The sequence below is a fragment of the Aethalodelphis obliquidens genome, unplaced genomic scaffold (genome assembly GCF_003676395.1).
Source record: "Aethalodelphis obliquidens isolate GAN/ISIS:26980383/991018 unplaced genomic scaffold, ASM367639v1 scaffold10, whole genome shotgun sequence".
NCBI classification, from domain to species: Eukaryota; Metazoa; Chordata; class Mammalia; order Artiodactyla; family Delphinidae; genus Aethalodelphis; species Aethalodelphis obliquidens.
The window spans coordinates 283637-300120 of record NW_020837954.1 but is presented as its reverse complement, the minus strand read 5'-3'; the positions used below and the strand labels follow the sequence as shown (position 1 = coordinate 300120).

The window sequence follows — 16484 nt, the reverse complement described above, 5'->3', positions numbered from 1 at the left end:
ACTCATCTGCTCAAAACTTTGAAATATTGCTCCATTGTACTTACAACTACATCCAGACTCTTTACTGAAGCTTACAAAGCCCCACTGATTTGGCCCTTATCTCCCTCTTGCCCTTGATCCCTACATTCTGGTCAGTCCGACCAAGATTGTTCTTGCTATCTGGAATGCTCTGCCCCTAGACCTTTGCATGGTTGGCTCCTGTCTTTCAAATTTTGGTCTTAAATAGCACCTTCTTAGAGAAGCCTTCTGTGACCACCAAATAAGAAATAGCTTCCCAGTCACTCTTTTATTACCTTGCTTTGCTTCATAGCGCATATCACTACCTCATATTTCCTTGTTTAGTTGTTTTCTCATTTATTATGTTTCTCTCCATTAGAGTGTAAGTTCCCTGGGAGCCAGACTCTTGTCTGTCTTGTTCTGTGCCATAGTCCTAGCACCTGGGACAGTGCATGGCGCATAGTAGATGCTCAGTAAATATTTTGCTGACTAAGTGACTATTTAAGGAGATAAATTAGAACTGCTAAAATGGAGCAAGCTGCCTTAGGAGGTAGTACATTTCCATCTTCGGAAGTGCTCAGGAAGGACTGAAGGATCTTTTGTGGAGGAGCATTTTGAACAGGTGTTCTTTGCCTTTTTTGAGAATTACAAACCGTCCAGAGCCTGTGTTACTGATAGAGGCGGCATATCCCTGCATCTGAGGGATTTGCTGCCTCTGTCAGTAACACAGGCTCTGGATGGTTTGTAATTCTGCACCTGGGGATTACTTACCAGATTCTGGATATGGTGAGTATACTTTGGAACTATTCTCAGCTGATTCATGCAGCCTCCCCTGGCATGCCCATATCCGCCACCTCTTGGGTATTTTGTGCATTAGATGGGGTGTTGGTCTTTAGGACCTTCAGGGTCCTTTGCATCTCTGTGAGATTCTGATTCTTATGTTGTCATTGAAGCAACTTGGGTTACTATGATTATGATAATGATAACACATCAATTCATTTCTTTGTGTACCTTAATGGGGAGCTTCTCTTTCCTTTTGTCCCCTCATATTTCTCGAAGCACTCCTCTACTCCCATCTTCCACCCCAATAGCCCCTGTTAATCGTGTTTGGTATCTCTTTCTCCAGATTTTTTCCTAGATTCCAACTAAAATAAATGAGAAAATAGTTTGTGTGTGTGTGTGTATGCAGTTTAAGAGAAATCTGAAAGGGAATATTTTTGGCTTTTTTTCACTTAATATATCTTAGACATCTTTACTGTCAATGTCTAGCAAATTAATCTCATTCTTTTGAATAATTGCATGGGATTTTATTGCATGTCTGTAGTGTAATTTACTTAAGTAATCCCCTTGATGTCATTTGGACTGTTTTCACTTTTTTTTTTTCAACTTTACGAACATGCTGTTAGAATGCCTTTGTTCTCTAAGATAAATTCTTTACTCAAAAGACATTTAAAATATAATAGATGTTGCTATTGCTCTCCCAAATGGGTGAACTCACCACAGTGGGATTTTAACTGGTCGCCCTTGCTTCAGCAGTGTCCTTCATATTTTGAAGGGTTCAGGTGCCTGAAAAGATCCGGGGTTTTTCTACAGTGTTTGCATGTTTAAGCATAATGAAGACTCTGTTGCCATGGCGATGGATTCTGGAGAAGTAGTCTTTTTTAAAATATTTATTTATTTATTTTTGGCAACATTGGTTTTTCGTTGTTGTGTGTGGGCTTTCTCTAGTTGTGGTGAGCAGGGGCTACTCTTCATTGTGGTGCACGGGCTTCTCATTGCAGTGGCTTCTCTTGTTGCAGAGCACGGGCTTTAGGTACACGGGCTTCAGTAGTTGTAGCATGCGGGCTCAGTAGTTGTGGCTTGCGGGCTCTAGAGCACAGGCTCAGTAGTTGTGGTGCACGAGCTTAGTTGCTCCACGGCATGTGGGATCTTCCTGGACCGGGGCTTGAACCCATGTCCCCTGCATTGGCAGGCGGATTCTTAACCACTGTGCCACCCGGGAAGCCCAGTCTGGTAGTTCTCTGACCTTTGGGTTAGATCTCAGTCTGTTGCCTTTTCTTGGTTAGTGATGGAATGGATGCTAGCCTGAAGCAAATTTGGGTTAAGTAGTGTAATCATTTGTTACAGGTATAAAGATATTTTGGAAAAGTGTATTCCTAGAGCTTTCTTTTCATGTCAAATGGTGACTGTGGCTATGGTGTCAGGTTGGAATCTTCAAGGGTACAGAGTGTGGTAGTGGAGAGTTCTCTGTCAAAGTCATGTAACTTAGATCTCTTGCCTTTTTTGAGACAAGCAGCTTCTAGAACTTTGAGATCAAAGATTATCTACAATTGTGAGGTCCTCATGGATAAGCACCTCTGCTGTCTAATATACACATTCTGTTGGAAATAATTCACAATTTTATAACTTTTGGTCATTCAGCCTAGCCCCTTTGTTACTGCCTCAACTACATCCTGATCTAGGTATAATTATAAACTTAATTCAGGAGATAAGAGAGTTCTAAAGATTTTTTGGTTTTATATCAATATCTTTTTTTCTCAGTAAGCCTTTGGTTTTTAGCCTAACTCTGAGAAGTTGTATTGTTCCCTTAAACAAGTAACAGCATAAAATTTGTGTACAACTTGATGAACTTTTAAATTCACCCTTTTAGCCGCCACCAGATTAGGATATAGAACATTATCAGTACCCTAGAGGCCTCTCTTCCTGCCTTCCAAGTCATCTCCTGTGAACGATAAAAAAACCACTGTCCTGATTTGTATTACTGTAGATTGGTTGTGGCCAATTTTAAGCTTTATATAAGTAGAATCATAAAGCATGTATTTTTTGGCGTCTGGATTGTGTTGCTCATCGTGATATTTGCTGAATTCATCCATGTTGTGAAGTTCTTTTTCATTGCTATATGGTATTCTATTGTATACATATGCCATAATTTACCCATTTTACTGTTGTTGTGGGTTTTTTTTTGGCTTGTGGGATCTCAGTTCCCCAACCAGGGATTGAACCCGGGCCCCTGTCAGTGAAAGCACTGAGTCCTAACGACTGGACCACCAGGGAATTCTCCCCATTTTACTGTTGATAGACATTAGATTGCTTCCAGTTGGGGGCCACCATGGGTATCATACCTGTACGTGCCTTTTGACGGACTTATGTGTCATTTCTGCTGGAACAGAATTTTTGGGTCAGAGGGTATGTGTGTGTGCATTAGTCATACTTGTTTCATACTTCTTGATAATCACTTTTGTGTTTTTCTTCTTGTACAGTTTGTCTGAGAATACAGATCAACCCACAAAACAAAGCGGATTTCCAAGGCATCTCCCCGGAGCGAGCCTTTGCTGATTTTCTCTTTGCCAGCACCATCCTGCACCTTGTTGTCATGAACTTCGTTGGCTGAATCATTCCCATTTAATTGAGGCGTAGGAGACTGGAAGAATGTAAGTGATGATCTTAGTGCTTGTCACATAGTGTTGGTTTTAGAAACAGAAATCGGAGGGGCTGGTTTTGGTCATGGTTGTCAGAGTTCCCATACTGTTGTTAAGATGTTTGCAGAGTTTTCCATGTTGGTCTGCAAAGTATGTGTTAATATCCTCGTGATTCATCAGTGCTGCTGCTCTTGGTCGTTGCCTTCTCTTCTCACTGTTCTGCAAAGCATTAAGATAACAGAAAATGAGAGTTTGCTTGTAGCTAATACATTAATTTCTGCACCAATAACTCCATGAAAATAACTCTGAGATCTTGGAAGAGACATAAATTGTGGGTTTTGCTTTTAGATTTGCTCTATAATCTTTTTTTCTGATTTTGATCTCAGATGAGTTCAAATGCTGCGCCATTGTCCCCATAGTACCTAGTATAGTGCTTACACCTGATAGACATCCAGCATATGCCGAATGAATGACGATGGCTGCTTGCTTATATATGTGCTAAGTTAAAAATTAATGGGAGGGCTTCCCTGGTGGTGCAGTGGTTGAGAGTCCGTCTGCCGATGCAGGGGACACGGGTTCGTGCCCCGGTCTGGGAGGATCCCACATGCTGCGGAGCGGCTGAGCCCGTGAGCCATGGCCGCTGAGCCTGCGCGTCCGGAGCCTGTGCTCCGCAATGGGAGAGGCCACAGCAGTGAGAGGCCTGCGTACCGCAAAAAAAAAAAAAAAAAAATTATTGGGAAAATTGGATTAGCTTGGGAGAACACTTTAACATATAGGATGAGATGCCATGTGGTCATTTGCCAGTTTTCTTTTTTTAGCAATAGAGCTCTTTTTTTTTTTTTTTTTTAAGTAAACTCATAGAATCTCAGCAGTGGAGCCGAGTTGTTCTGATTGACAGAAGTTGAAAAGCCCTCTTTGCTTGGGCTCTCCTTGTGTGGTGTGCTCTCCCCTCCATCCTTCCCTCCTAAGCAGAATCCTAAAAGCTCTGAGAAGTACTTGACTCTCTCTCTCTCTCTCTCTCTCTCTCTCTCTCTCTCTCTCTCTCTCTGTGTATGTGTGTGTGTGTGTGTGTGTGTATATATATATATATATATATATATATATTTTTTTTTTTTTTTTTTTTTTCTTTTGGCTGTGCTGCACGGCATGGGAGTTCCCTGACCAAGGATGGAACCCATGTCCCCTGCCTTGGAAGTGCGGAGTCTTACCCGCTGGACCGCCAGGGAAGTCCCTTGACTCTATCTTAAAACTTACTTTATATATGAGAAAACAGAGGTCCAGAACAATCCAGTAGCTTTCCCTGGCCACATAGCTAAGTGGAAGCAGTGTAGTGCTTTAGTCCAATGGTGCTCTTGGCCTAGTGTTCTTTCAGTATCCCGTGTTGCTCACTGATGAATGAATGCACTCTATTCTTTGCCTTTCTCCTATGTTGCTATTACTGGGGTAGAGAAACAAGAACCTTAGGACACTGACCCTCTTTGGGGGAGGGATATCCCAGGACCAACCTCCTTCTATCACAACTTGGAAAGCTATCATTTTTGTACTAATCAGAAATCTAACATAACAGTTAGAGCAACCATGGACAAAGTGAATGCAATAATGTGACAAGGACTTTACTTCAGTTTCTAGCAGTTACTTAATGTATTACATAAATCCTTTCCATAGATATTGTCTCAAAAACAGTACTGTTAGTTCAGGTAAGGTTTCATTTTTGGCAGTGGTAAGTTGACAGAGGTGGTTTATATCGGTGAAAGAGGTTGTGAACCACTTCTTTCTACTATCTTAATACAGTTGAACTTTTTGGAGACCCAATCAGGACTTGAGTTGTTCCCCCATGTGCTAGTCAATGCCTTGATCCTGGGAACACAAAGAAAAGTAAAATGTGGCTGCCTTCAAGCAGTGAACAGTCTAGAAGGGGAAAAGGGCATGTAAACACAGCAGTTAGAGCCACACTAAAGACCTGAACAAAGTGCTGTGGCGGTCCGGAGAACTGGTCCTCCGTGCCATCTGGGAGCAGAGGCCGCAGACAGGGCGCCTGACCAATGACAGCTTCTTGAGTACAGCTAGAAAATTCACCCACCGGCATTGACCTGCGAACATCCTGAGTAACCCTTGGGCTCTGATAGTAACCTTGCTGGAAAGGTCATAAGTCTTCTGATTGCCCTACTCTAAATTTCTAGTTACTTTTTCTAGATGAGTCACGTTGTATGCTTTAACAAGGGGACAGAGCAAGCAGTTCAAGGATGTTTGTTCTCTAGGATCAGGGAGATACCAAATCATGAAAAATAATTTCCTAGGGCTGTCGTGATTGCAGGAGGACTCTGCAGCAGAGAGGCTCGTATTTCAAAATCATGACAAAAACAGAGACAAAAAAGCAAGCTCAGCAGAAACTGCGTACTGCAGACCCTATTAACGATCTAGGGCCACCTGTTCAGCTGGGAATTATGGGCCCAAGGTATAGCACAATCTTCCAATCCCAGAGTGCAGTGTTAAATCATTCTATAGAGAGTATATTCGTAGTGAAATCCTTCTGTGTGGGACTCCCCAGGGGTTTTTTCACAGAGATCATTTGTGAAATGATCACAGTTTGACATATACTGTACTGTCCTGCCCTCAAATTTCAAATATACATTTATTTGCCCTTTTTCTGTACTTCTAACTTAGTTCTATGTGCAGTGTGCTAAAACACTTTTAAAATGGTTTTCGAGTGAGTTTTCAATATTTATATCAACTCAGAAGGTAGAACAAAACAGATTGAATATTCTCCATATTTGACAAGTATGTTGAGAGTTGGGTATAAAAAGAATAAACATCTGTAGCTTACTGCTCTGGTGTGAATTTGGGGGTGACATTTAAAACCAGCAGCTACTATGAAAAAGCATATCAAAAGAAAATGGCACTGAGTTAAAGAAATTTATTCCAGGAGAAGTAAGGAAGTTAACAGATAGTGAGTGCTCGCGTGGGCCAGGCTTTAAGTCTTATTTTATTTTCAAAACAACCTTATGAGGATAGGCTTGGTAATTCCATTTACAGATGAGAAACTGAGGTTCAAAGAACCTTGCTGGAAATCTTTTAAGTCTAATAATCCAGTCTGATGTCAAAAAATTTTTTTAATATCTATTTTTGCTTAAACTTGCTTATTATAAAGTATTTGACAATTGCAGAGTTAAAGAAATGTGTTTAAAAAGTTACCACAGGGACTTCCCTGGCAGTCCAGTGGTTAGGGCTTTGCCTTCCACTGCAGGGGGTGCTGGTTCGATCCCTGGTCAGGGAGCTAGGATCCCACATGCCTCGCAGCCAAAGAACCAAAACGTAAAACAGAAACAATATTGTAACAAATTCAGTAAAGACTTTAAAAATGGTCCACATCAAAAAAAAAAAAAAAGTTACCAGTTATTTTTATTACCGTCCTTTCCTTTATTACTTAACTTTCTTTGCTTGTATGACAATTTAAAAAATACAGAAAAGTACAGAGAAGAATATAACAAACACCGCCGTGTATCCACCACCTGGAATGAACAGGTTTTGAACAAATTAAGCATTGTAGATTGAGCTGAAGTTCCTTTGAATCCCTCCAGTCCCCATTCCTTCCCTCTGCTGTAAGACTTGACCGTCTTCATAGCAGTTTTGTTCAGCTAGGACTATTGTAAAACCTACATCTGTTAACACAGCCTTTTCCAAACTTCAGACTTTTGCGGCCTCCTGAAAACATGTCCAGAGATGGCAGCATGAGAAACCTGTGGTAAAAGTTAGCTGTTCAGTTGGCAGCACTGGTATAAGTGGCTATGCCAGTGGTCAAGAATAGACTCATATGGGTTTTCCTGGTGGTGCAGTGGTTAAGAGTCTGCCCGCCAATGCAGGGGACACTGGTTTGAGCCCTGGTCCGGGAAGATCCCACACGCCGCGGAGCAGCTAAGCCCGTGCACCACAACTACTGAGCCTGCACTCTAGAGCCTGCGAGCCACAACTACTGAAGCCCGTGCACCACAACTACTGAAGCCCGCACGCCTAGAACCCGTGCTCCGTAGCAAGAGAAGCCACCACAATGAGAAGCCCGCGCACTGCAACGAAGAGTAGCCCCTGCTTGCCGCAACTAGAGAATGCTCATGTGTAGTAACGAAGACCCAACATAGCCAAAAATAATAAATAAATAAAATAAAAAAAGAGAAAAGAATAGACTTATAATGTTTTTTAGATTATCATAAAAATGTAAATAGATAACTAATAAGAACCTGCTGTATAAAAACAATAAAATAAAATTCAAAAAAAAAAAAGAAAATGCAAGACTTCCCTGGTGGCGCAGTGGTTAAGAATCTGCCTGTCAAGGCAGGGGACATGGGTTTGAGCCCTGGTCCGGGAAGATCCCACATGCCGCGGAGTAACTAAGCCCGTGTGCCACAAGTACTGAGCCTGTGCTCTAGAGCCCGTGAGCCACAGCTACTGAAGCCCTTGCGCCTAGAGCCGGTGCTCTGCAACAAGAGAAGCCACCGCAACGAGAAGCCCACACACTGCAACGAAGAGTAGCCCCTGCTTGCCGCAATTAAAGAAAGCCTGTGTGCAGCAAAGACCTAACGCAGTCAAAACTAAAATTTATTAAAAAAAAAAAAAATGAAAATGCAAAAGTGAAAAATGCTCCTAGTGAGCTTCTGAGTTGGGAGAATCCATGCACACCTAAAGTGATGATCAGTGTTTGGCACTTAGGTGGCAGTAATCTATTTTGAATGAATGCATTATATAGAAGTTCAGTAGGTTTGAATATTTAAAGATTTATATACTATCTGTAAATATTTCCTGTTTTGTTTTTCCATGTCTCCTTGTGAAATTCTTTTCAGAAAATGTCAGCCTATCTCAGGTGTTCTGAAGGGAAATGAAGAAAAGAGGGACTTAGCTACATTGGGTCACAGCTTGGGAAGGAAAGTTCCTGATGACTGGGCCCTGGATCAGAGGGAGAAGTGAACAACAGGGCTTCCACAAGGGGCAGACCTGAGCTTGGAAGTATGCTTAGCCTGAGGGCGATTGTTTGCCACCAGGTTGTGCTGAAACTTTGTTAGTGTTGCTTTGTTTTTATGGTGGAGGCTGTTCTCCCACAGGTCTTTAAAAATTCGTAGAGTTTAATCCCGGCTGGAGCGAGGGCGCTACAGGGCTGGGCAGAACATAACTGACAAACAGTACTATTTACAAACAAGCAGTCGCCAGTTGGCTTTTTGAATTCATCAGTAAAGTACTGTAGTAATATAGAAAGTTACCTCTGGAAGGGGATCTAAATGTTATTTCTTAGGCGCTACTGCCACCCAGTGGCTTGTACATTTCATTGCTGAGAGAAGGTACTACAAAGCCCAAGAGAAGCTGAGTTTGGGGGAAGAAACCACAGATACCTTTGTGATAAAACCAAGTTTCTTTCCAGTCATAGGAGGGCAGCAGAGGTCCAAGCGGGCCTAGGTGTTGGGTGGGCCTTGCTTTACCTTCTGGCCAGAGGTGGGCGGTGTGAGGCACAAAAGGGCATGCAACCTTCGTCACCTAGGGAAGACCAAGTGCACGGTGACCCAGAGATTGACCTTTTATTTCCTTTTCTGATCTGTCAGTTTGAGAACTCCCTTTCCGGTTTCTCGCAGACCTGTTTTTGCTCTCAGCATGACCTCCTGCTGGCAGTCATCTTTAATTTTTTTGGGGTGGGGGGGTTAGTTTCCATTTCATTTTCTCTGACATTTCACCTTATATTGAATTAGGTTTAGCCACTAGATAAGTTCTCAAAAAGGGAACTACTCTAAATTTGTAGAAAGTATTTTGAGTTGGCATAATCTTTTCTCAACCCCCTTGTTTTTCCTGGTTGGAGGGTGAGATTCTTTCCTTATTCTTAAAACCTTGAATCTGCTTATTATATTTACAAAAAACCCAAATAATTGATGATTCTTGAATTGATGATTGTGCTCTATTTGGTATTTGGTTCATTTAAAACCACCAAAAAAAAAAAAAAGAGAGAGAGAAAAAGAATAAAAGAGAATATCAAGTAGATTTGTGTTTTTTAAAAAAATTTGGCCAAGCTTTGCGTTTTGCGGGTTCCTAGTTCCCTGACCAGGGATGGAACCCGGGCCCCGACAGTGAAAGTGCTGAGTCCTAACCACTGGACCGCCAGGGAATTCCCATAGATTTGTATTTATGAAGTTCATTCCCTGCCTTAGTTTCTCTAGCCTTGCAGCTCAGATGATTCTGACTGCAAGTCATCCTGCCCCCAGGTTGCATAAGACCCTCTTCTTGGGGCCCTCATGGTCCACTGTGCATGCCCCTAACGCTGCACTTACCACATGGTTATGAAACCATTCATTTTCCTGTCTCTCCCACTGGACTGTTAAATTCCCAGAGGGTGGGGACCTCAGAGCTTAGCACAGGGCTAACGGTCACAATGCATGTTTATTGAACGAGTGTATGAATGAGTAAATCCTTTTCAGCTGCAACAAAATGCTGTATAAAATAGCTGTATCATTAGTGATGTGGATGCTAAGACACGAGGAAAGTGCTGGGGAAGAAAGATGCCGAGGGAACAATTCACACGAGGGACGGTGGGACGGTGGAGTGGGGCACGAGCGTGAGGCTAGAAGTCGGAAGACCTGTGTTGTAGACTTTGCTGTGTCGTTAACTAGTTGAATGGAGAAATAAGCTTGTCGTTGAGCCCTAATTTCCCTGTGTGCATAGGGAGGGGATTGGCCTGGATGGTCATTAGAGTCTCTTGCAGCTGTTAAAGCCTCTGATTACTGGTATTCATGATAGTCCCATTGTGTTTGAGGAGGATAATGCTGTTTGTGTGGATCCTCAGTTGAGCTTTGCTTTTTTTTCTTCTTCTTGCTTTTTACCTTCAATTGTTGCTTTTTATCCATATTACCAGGTTTTCATCATCCATCAAAAGTGCGATTGTCTGTAACAAAATGCATGGTGTTTGTATAAGGCCTTTTACAAAATTAGACAACATTTATCAAATGTTTTACAGTTATCACATAACCAGGCTTGCAGGACTCACACTCCACATGCACTTTAAAAAAAAAAAAAGTTATTTATTTATTTATTTATTTATGGCTGTGTTGGGTTTTCGTTGCTGTGCACACGCTTTCTCCAGTTGTGGCGAGCGGGGGCTACTCTTCGTTGCGGTGCATGGGCTTCAGTAGTTGTGGCTTGCGGGCTCTAGAATGCAGGCTTGGTAGTTGTGGTGCACGTGCTTAGTTGCTCGGCGGCATGTGGGATCTTCCCGGACCAGGGCTTGAACCCGTGTCCCCTGCATTGGCAGGCAGACTCTTAACCACTGTGCCACCAGGGAAGTCCCCACATAACACTTTTACACACATCAACCCACGTCATCCTCACGGCCCACCCTGTGATGGAGGCAGACAAATAGTAGTGTTCCCGTTCTGTACATGAGGTAATTAAAGCTTGGTGAAATTTAAGTTGACTTGTCCAGGGCCTGGAACTAATAAGTGACTGAGTGGGAACTTGATAACAGATACTTTAACTTCACACTTTTATATTCTTTCCTCTCTATTATGTTCAAAGACTTTTGGATGATGATTATATACATTTTATTAGAAGGTTTTCAGTAACAGTATTAAGCTTGCTTCTCTTTTTTAAATGGGAAAAACTTAGGAGAGGTTGATAAGAAAGGATGAAGACAGGCTATCTAAAATGTTTCTGCAAAGTTGGTCATCTTTAGTATGATCTGGAAGAAGTGGAGGAGAATGCAGATCAGGAGACCCGACTTATTCCAGAGAGGGTCACCCTGGGCCGGCGCTGTCCAGTAGAACTTTGCATTGTGCTAATCTAAGTCTGCACTGGCAAATACGGTAGCTACTAGCCACATGTAGTTATTGAACATTTGAAATGTGGCTAAGTGAGGCACTGAATTTTTCATTTTATTTAATTTTAACTCAGCTTAAATAGTCACCTGTGGCGTGGTATTGGACAGCACAGCTCTGGACAAATCTGTCAAACTCTCAGGTGATGGTTTCCTCATCTGTAAGACTGAGAGGATTGGACGAGCTGATCTCTACAGCTCCTTTCATTTTCAGATCCGTGCCTTCTGAAATTGTAGTGATTCACATTGAGCTCTGAACCTAGAGTTTCTGCAGAATGGTCTTTGATTCACATTTTCTCTAATTTCAGTTTTAATTGGGTGACCAGGATCTAGGATGAGACGGATTTGAAGGAAAATCAGTATTTGAGCATATCTGCTCAGTGCTGGCGTCTGAATAGAGATGGTGCTGGGGAAGCAGATTCCAAACAGAAATGACCCTGTCTGGCATCATCTTTTGTGTCTCTACAGAGAGTAATTCTTTTTAACAGTTCTTTGTGTTGTGCCTTGCTTTCTCTTAAGATGATGAGAACAGGCTGATTGAATGGTGCTGTCTTTCCTGCTTGTGTGAATAGACTGAAGAAGTTATGCTCTCAGTAGGTGTCTTCCACTTTGCATGTCTTGATATCAGGGGAGGAAATTTTATTTGTCAGTTTCCTGAAACCTTTATCCTCTGGTTGACAGTTGAAATCATTCTTCTGAGCTGGTGAATAGTCCAATTTTGTTGAGCTAATATTTCAAAGACTCCTAGAACCTCTGCTTTTAGAGTACTGTCTGGTAGATATATTTTTGCCTTAAAAGAAAGGAGCAGATCTATGTAAATAGGAATTTTCTGAAAACCATTGTCAAAGAGATTCACTCTCATGAGTCATTTTTTGCCTTTTAGTTGGACCAATCCCAGTGTCTTAGATTAAGATGTTTTATTGTCATAGGATCTCAAAATTTGACTTTTGTACTGAATGAGGATTTCTTTTATAATTCTCATTGTGTCAGGCTCTTCACTGAAGTGGCCCTGTGCTCTATTCCTCTCTCACCTTGGCCGTTAGAACTGATGTGTTGTATTAGTTCATAGTCTGTTGTCAGAGAGTTTGCTTTAAGACATTTGATGGAGTGAATAGGTTAGTTTTAATAGGTCTGTTTGTTCTTATTTGGCACTGTGATCACTTTTGCTCCCTGTTTTTGCTCTTTGTTTTACATATTTCTCATAATTCCACTGATGCAGGAATGTTCTGCAATTATGTAGCATTTCTCTTTCATTGTTAGTGGAATAAAAGCAATCTGGCTAGAAGTCTAAGATCTTTCCTCTAAACTCTGATGCTAGAATCTCCAGGTCACCTGAACCAATGCACAAAATAAGGTGGTGCCCTTTCACCTACTGGTGTAGCCCAGCTCTTCTGAAACATAGTGTTTCCCAACCTTTCTCATCTTCACACGTAGAAGATGACAATATTTTTATGGCACACTGCAGGAAAATGGGCTGCTTGTGGCTGGGGACATTGGGGCCCCTAGGGCCAAGGGGTCACCTTCTGGCCACACCGTGTCGGAGCTGCTCTAGGTGGGCAGCCCTCCTAGAGGTGTGAGAAGGGAAGTCTGTGTTTACAGGGCAGGGCTGGGCTCCACCTCACAGCTTACAGTCAGTCCCATCTGACTCTGGCAGCTGTGTGGTCTCTTCTCATGGGGTTACTCTCCACCTCCTTCTTGCCAAAAATAATCTTACTGTTAAATGAAAACAAAATTATTCCTGCTGTTTTGGTCCTTCGTTAAATCTGAGATTGGGAATCTTTCTCTGCTTTCTTTCGAATTCTTCCTTCTTCCTTCATCCCCTCCCCCTCCCCCACCCCCCCAAACTGGAAGTTAGTGCTTTGTAAGCTTTCTAAATCCAGAAAAGCTCTTTAGGCTAAGTTGCAATCCTCTCACCACAAAGAGGGTTTGTGGATCAGACAGGTCAGAGTGACTTACGTAAAGTCGTACAGCTAATTAATTGCAGAGGTGGCGTTAGAACCCACGGCTACAGTTCCGAGTCAGTTATGCCTTCCGTGTGCTTGGAATTCAGATTTGAGCATTAATTTCTATGGATCCCTCTATAAAATGTTCAGTGAAAAAATTTGCTTTATTCTAGTTGTTCTAACCTGGCTTAAATACTGTCCAGAATTTGGGAACCCATTAACTGCCTTTGTCTTTACGGGTTTAGAATTTAGATAGAAGAATTTGAGACCCTGTCTGTAGCATATCACAAAACATTTTTAGAAACCTTGAGTATCTCTTCTTACCTTTCTGCTTCTTTCTTAAAGGTTCACTCTTTGGTTTCCCCTGGATAAGAAGAGCTCTTGAGATGGCACTTTGCTGGACACACGGATTTCCTTCAGATTTATGCTTGCTACCGACTGATTTGGGATGCGGTTGGAGAGCCCAGAGAGTTCCCAGGCTTCCGTGTCAGAACAACTTTGTAATGAGCATTTATTAGCATAGCCTCTGCCTTCCATGAAGTGTAACCTTTTTGCCTTCCAAATTAAAAAGCTCCATGCCACTCCTTCCTCTGCCTCTGGCTCTGTTTTTTGTTTTTCTTCTTTATTGGTATGAAAGTCCTTTTTTCCCTTTAGTCCTGTGTGCAGAGCTCTTTAGGAGTTGATAACTTGCAACTGTGAATCTACCTCCGTGTTTTCATTAAGTGTGTTTGAAGTTAATGACAAAAGGCAGGGCTGACAACCCTGGGAAACCACAGTCCTTTGTCTTTTCCCTGGAGCTGGTAATCCCTTACTAATCCTTCAATTGTTGCCGGTGGTTCCCGCTCTTATGACACAATGCTTCATGGAACTGCATCATTAAGCACTTTGTGAGAAAAGTGTGTGCTTCCCCCTTTATATCTGTTTCAACGTGATTTAGTGGTGAAAAGGGAAATATGTATCTCTTAGACCGTGTAAGAAGAGTGCCAAAAGTGGGATTTGTATATATGCTTATTTATAGGAGACACTACTTTCCAAACCACCTTCACAAATGTCCTCTCATTTTGTTCTTACCATTATCTCAGGGGTTCCAATCCGCATTAGATAGATGAAGAAATTGAAGCTCCGATTTGTAACTTGCTTAAGATCAGAGTCCGTGACACACTTGGGTGGAGCAATAGGTCTGCTGGCTGAAGTCTAGACATATTTATATGTATTGTGGTAGCAGCCCTGTTTCCATCTTGGGTGCTATATACAGGAAATAAGCTATGTTGAGGATTCCACTATTTAAATTTAGCTGACTGCTGAGATGGTGAGTTGTGCTCTAGAGGTTTCCCAACCTGGCTGCACATTAGAATCACTTGGGGAACTTAAAAACGAAATCTCAATGCCCAGGGCACACCCCAGACCAATTAAATACAAATCTCTGGGGGTGGCATCTGCACTTTGTACCACTACCCGGGAGATTCTAACGTGCAGCCAAATTGGAGAAGTGCTGCTCTGGGTTCTTGCTATGCAAAACGTAGCCTGTTGACCAGCAGGATTGACATAACCTAGGAGCTTATTTGAAAAAGAGACTCTCAAGCCCACCCCAGACCCTCCTGAAGCAGAATCTTTGTTTTAACGTGGTCAGCAGGTGATTCACGTTCATATTAAAGTTTGAGAAGCACCCATCCAGAGCAGAGGTTCTCAAATTTTGGTGTATCTCACAATTACCTGGGAACTTGGTAATGAACTTGGGCCTCTGTGTTTCTTAGCTCTCCATGTAACTCTGATATACGCTAAAGTTTGTGAATAGCTCTAGATTAGGAGTCGGCAAGCTTTTTCTTAAATGAACGGCCTGGCAGAGTTCCAGTAAAACTTTATTCACAAAAGCAAGCTGTTGGTGCTTGGGCCATGGTTTGCCATTTGGAGGGATGCTAGTTCACTAAACTATGACTGAGTAATTGAATATTCTTTAAAACTTTTATGTACCCATTTTCTCAGCCATAAAAAGAAACGAAATTGAGTTATTTGTAGTGAGGTGGATGGACCTAGAGTCTCATACAGAGGGAAGTAAGTCAGAAACAGAAAAACAAATACCGCTTGTTAACATATATATATGGAATCTAAAAAAAAAAAAAAGTCATGAAGAACCTAGGGGCAAGATGGGAATAAAGACGCAGACCTACTGGAGAATGGACTTGAGGATAAGGGGAGGGGGAAGGGTAAGCTGGGACAAAGTGAGAGAGTGGCATGGACATATATACACTACCAAACGTAAAATAGATAGCTAGTGGGAAGCAGCCGCATAGCACAAGGAGATCAGCTCCGTGCTTTGTGACCACCTAGAGGGGTGGGATAGGGAGGGTGGGAGGGAGGGAGACTCAAGAGGGAAGAGATATGGGGACATATGTATAACTGATTCACTTTTTATAAAGCAGAAACTAACACACCATTGTAAAGCAGTTATACTCTAATAAAGATGTAAATAAAACTTTTATGTATACATTTGTACCTTTATCAGGAGGCTTCTGAATTATTTTTAGTGTAGATTGATAAACAGGTATTTTGAATAAGAAAAGCATCTGAACTTGAAGATAAATGGGTGGAAAACTGGGAATAATAGTGATAATTTTGTCAAGGAAGACATTACAATTTTCAGAGCCTCTAATATACAAACTTTAATGTATGTCAGTGATCTTGAGATACATGAAGTAGACACTAAGCTCCCACTTAATTGGATTAGCTGTTATCTCAGAGGTGATTTACCCAAGCCAGTGGGAAACCTTCATCTTTGGTGTGTCTTTTCACCGTTTGCAATAGGGCAGAAGCCTATAGACAGCTTTTGGAGTCTTGAGTTTAAATTTAGTTAAAAGCTCATTACAACTCATTTTTAGTTTTCTGTTCACTCGTTCAGTGGTTCTCAACTCTACATGTAGGAGAATTACCTGTGAAACGATTCAAGTTTAAAAAAATGCATTACTACCGCCCCCCAACCACCAATTGAGTTTCTGATTCTCTCTTTTTTTTTGGCTGTGCTGTGTGGCATGCGGGATCTTAGTTCCCAACCAGGGATCGAGCCCACGCCCCCTGCATTGGAAGGGTGGAGTCTTAACCACTGGATGGCCAGGGAAGTCCCAGAGTTTCTGATTCTTATGTGTTTTTTGTTTTTTGTTTGTTTTTTTTTTAGCTGAAGTAACCAAAGACATGGTAGATGAGAGGCACTGAATCAGGATGGGTAATCTTTTCATTCGATGCATCTTCCAGTCTGGATCTTTCTTTTTTTTTGTTTTTTTTTTGCGGTACGCG

General features: G+C 41.9%; 1 protein-coding gene across 2 annotated transcripts in view; it reads left to right on the top strand.

Moving 5' to 3' along the window:
* DAD1 (defender against cell death 1) overlaps positions 1–16484 on the top strand; it is a 55310-nt gene that overhangs the window by 6161 nt on the left and 32665 nt on the right. Inside the window, exons 2-3 of one of the 2 annotated variants that reach the window (XM_027110761.1) lie at positions 3258–3428; positions 13542–13784. In XM_027110761.1, the coding sequence (XP_026966562.1) occupies positions 3258–3388 (131 nt within the window). In that variant the 3' untranslated portion in view covers positions 3389–3428; positions 13542–13784. Of the gene's footprint in view, positions 1–3257; positions 3429–13541; positions 13785–16484 lie in introns of those variants that run through there. The other variant, XM_027110762.1, reaches the window with a different exon arrangement.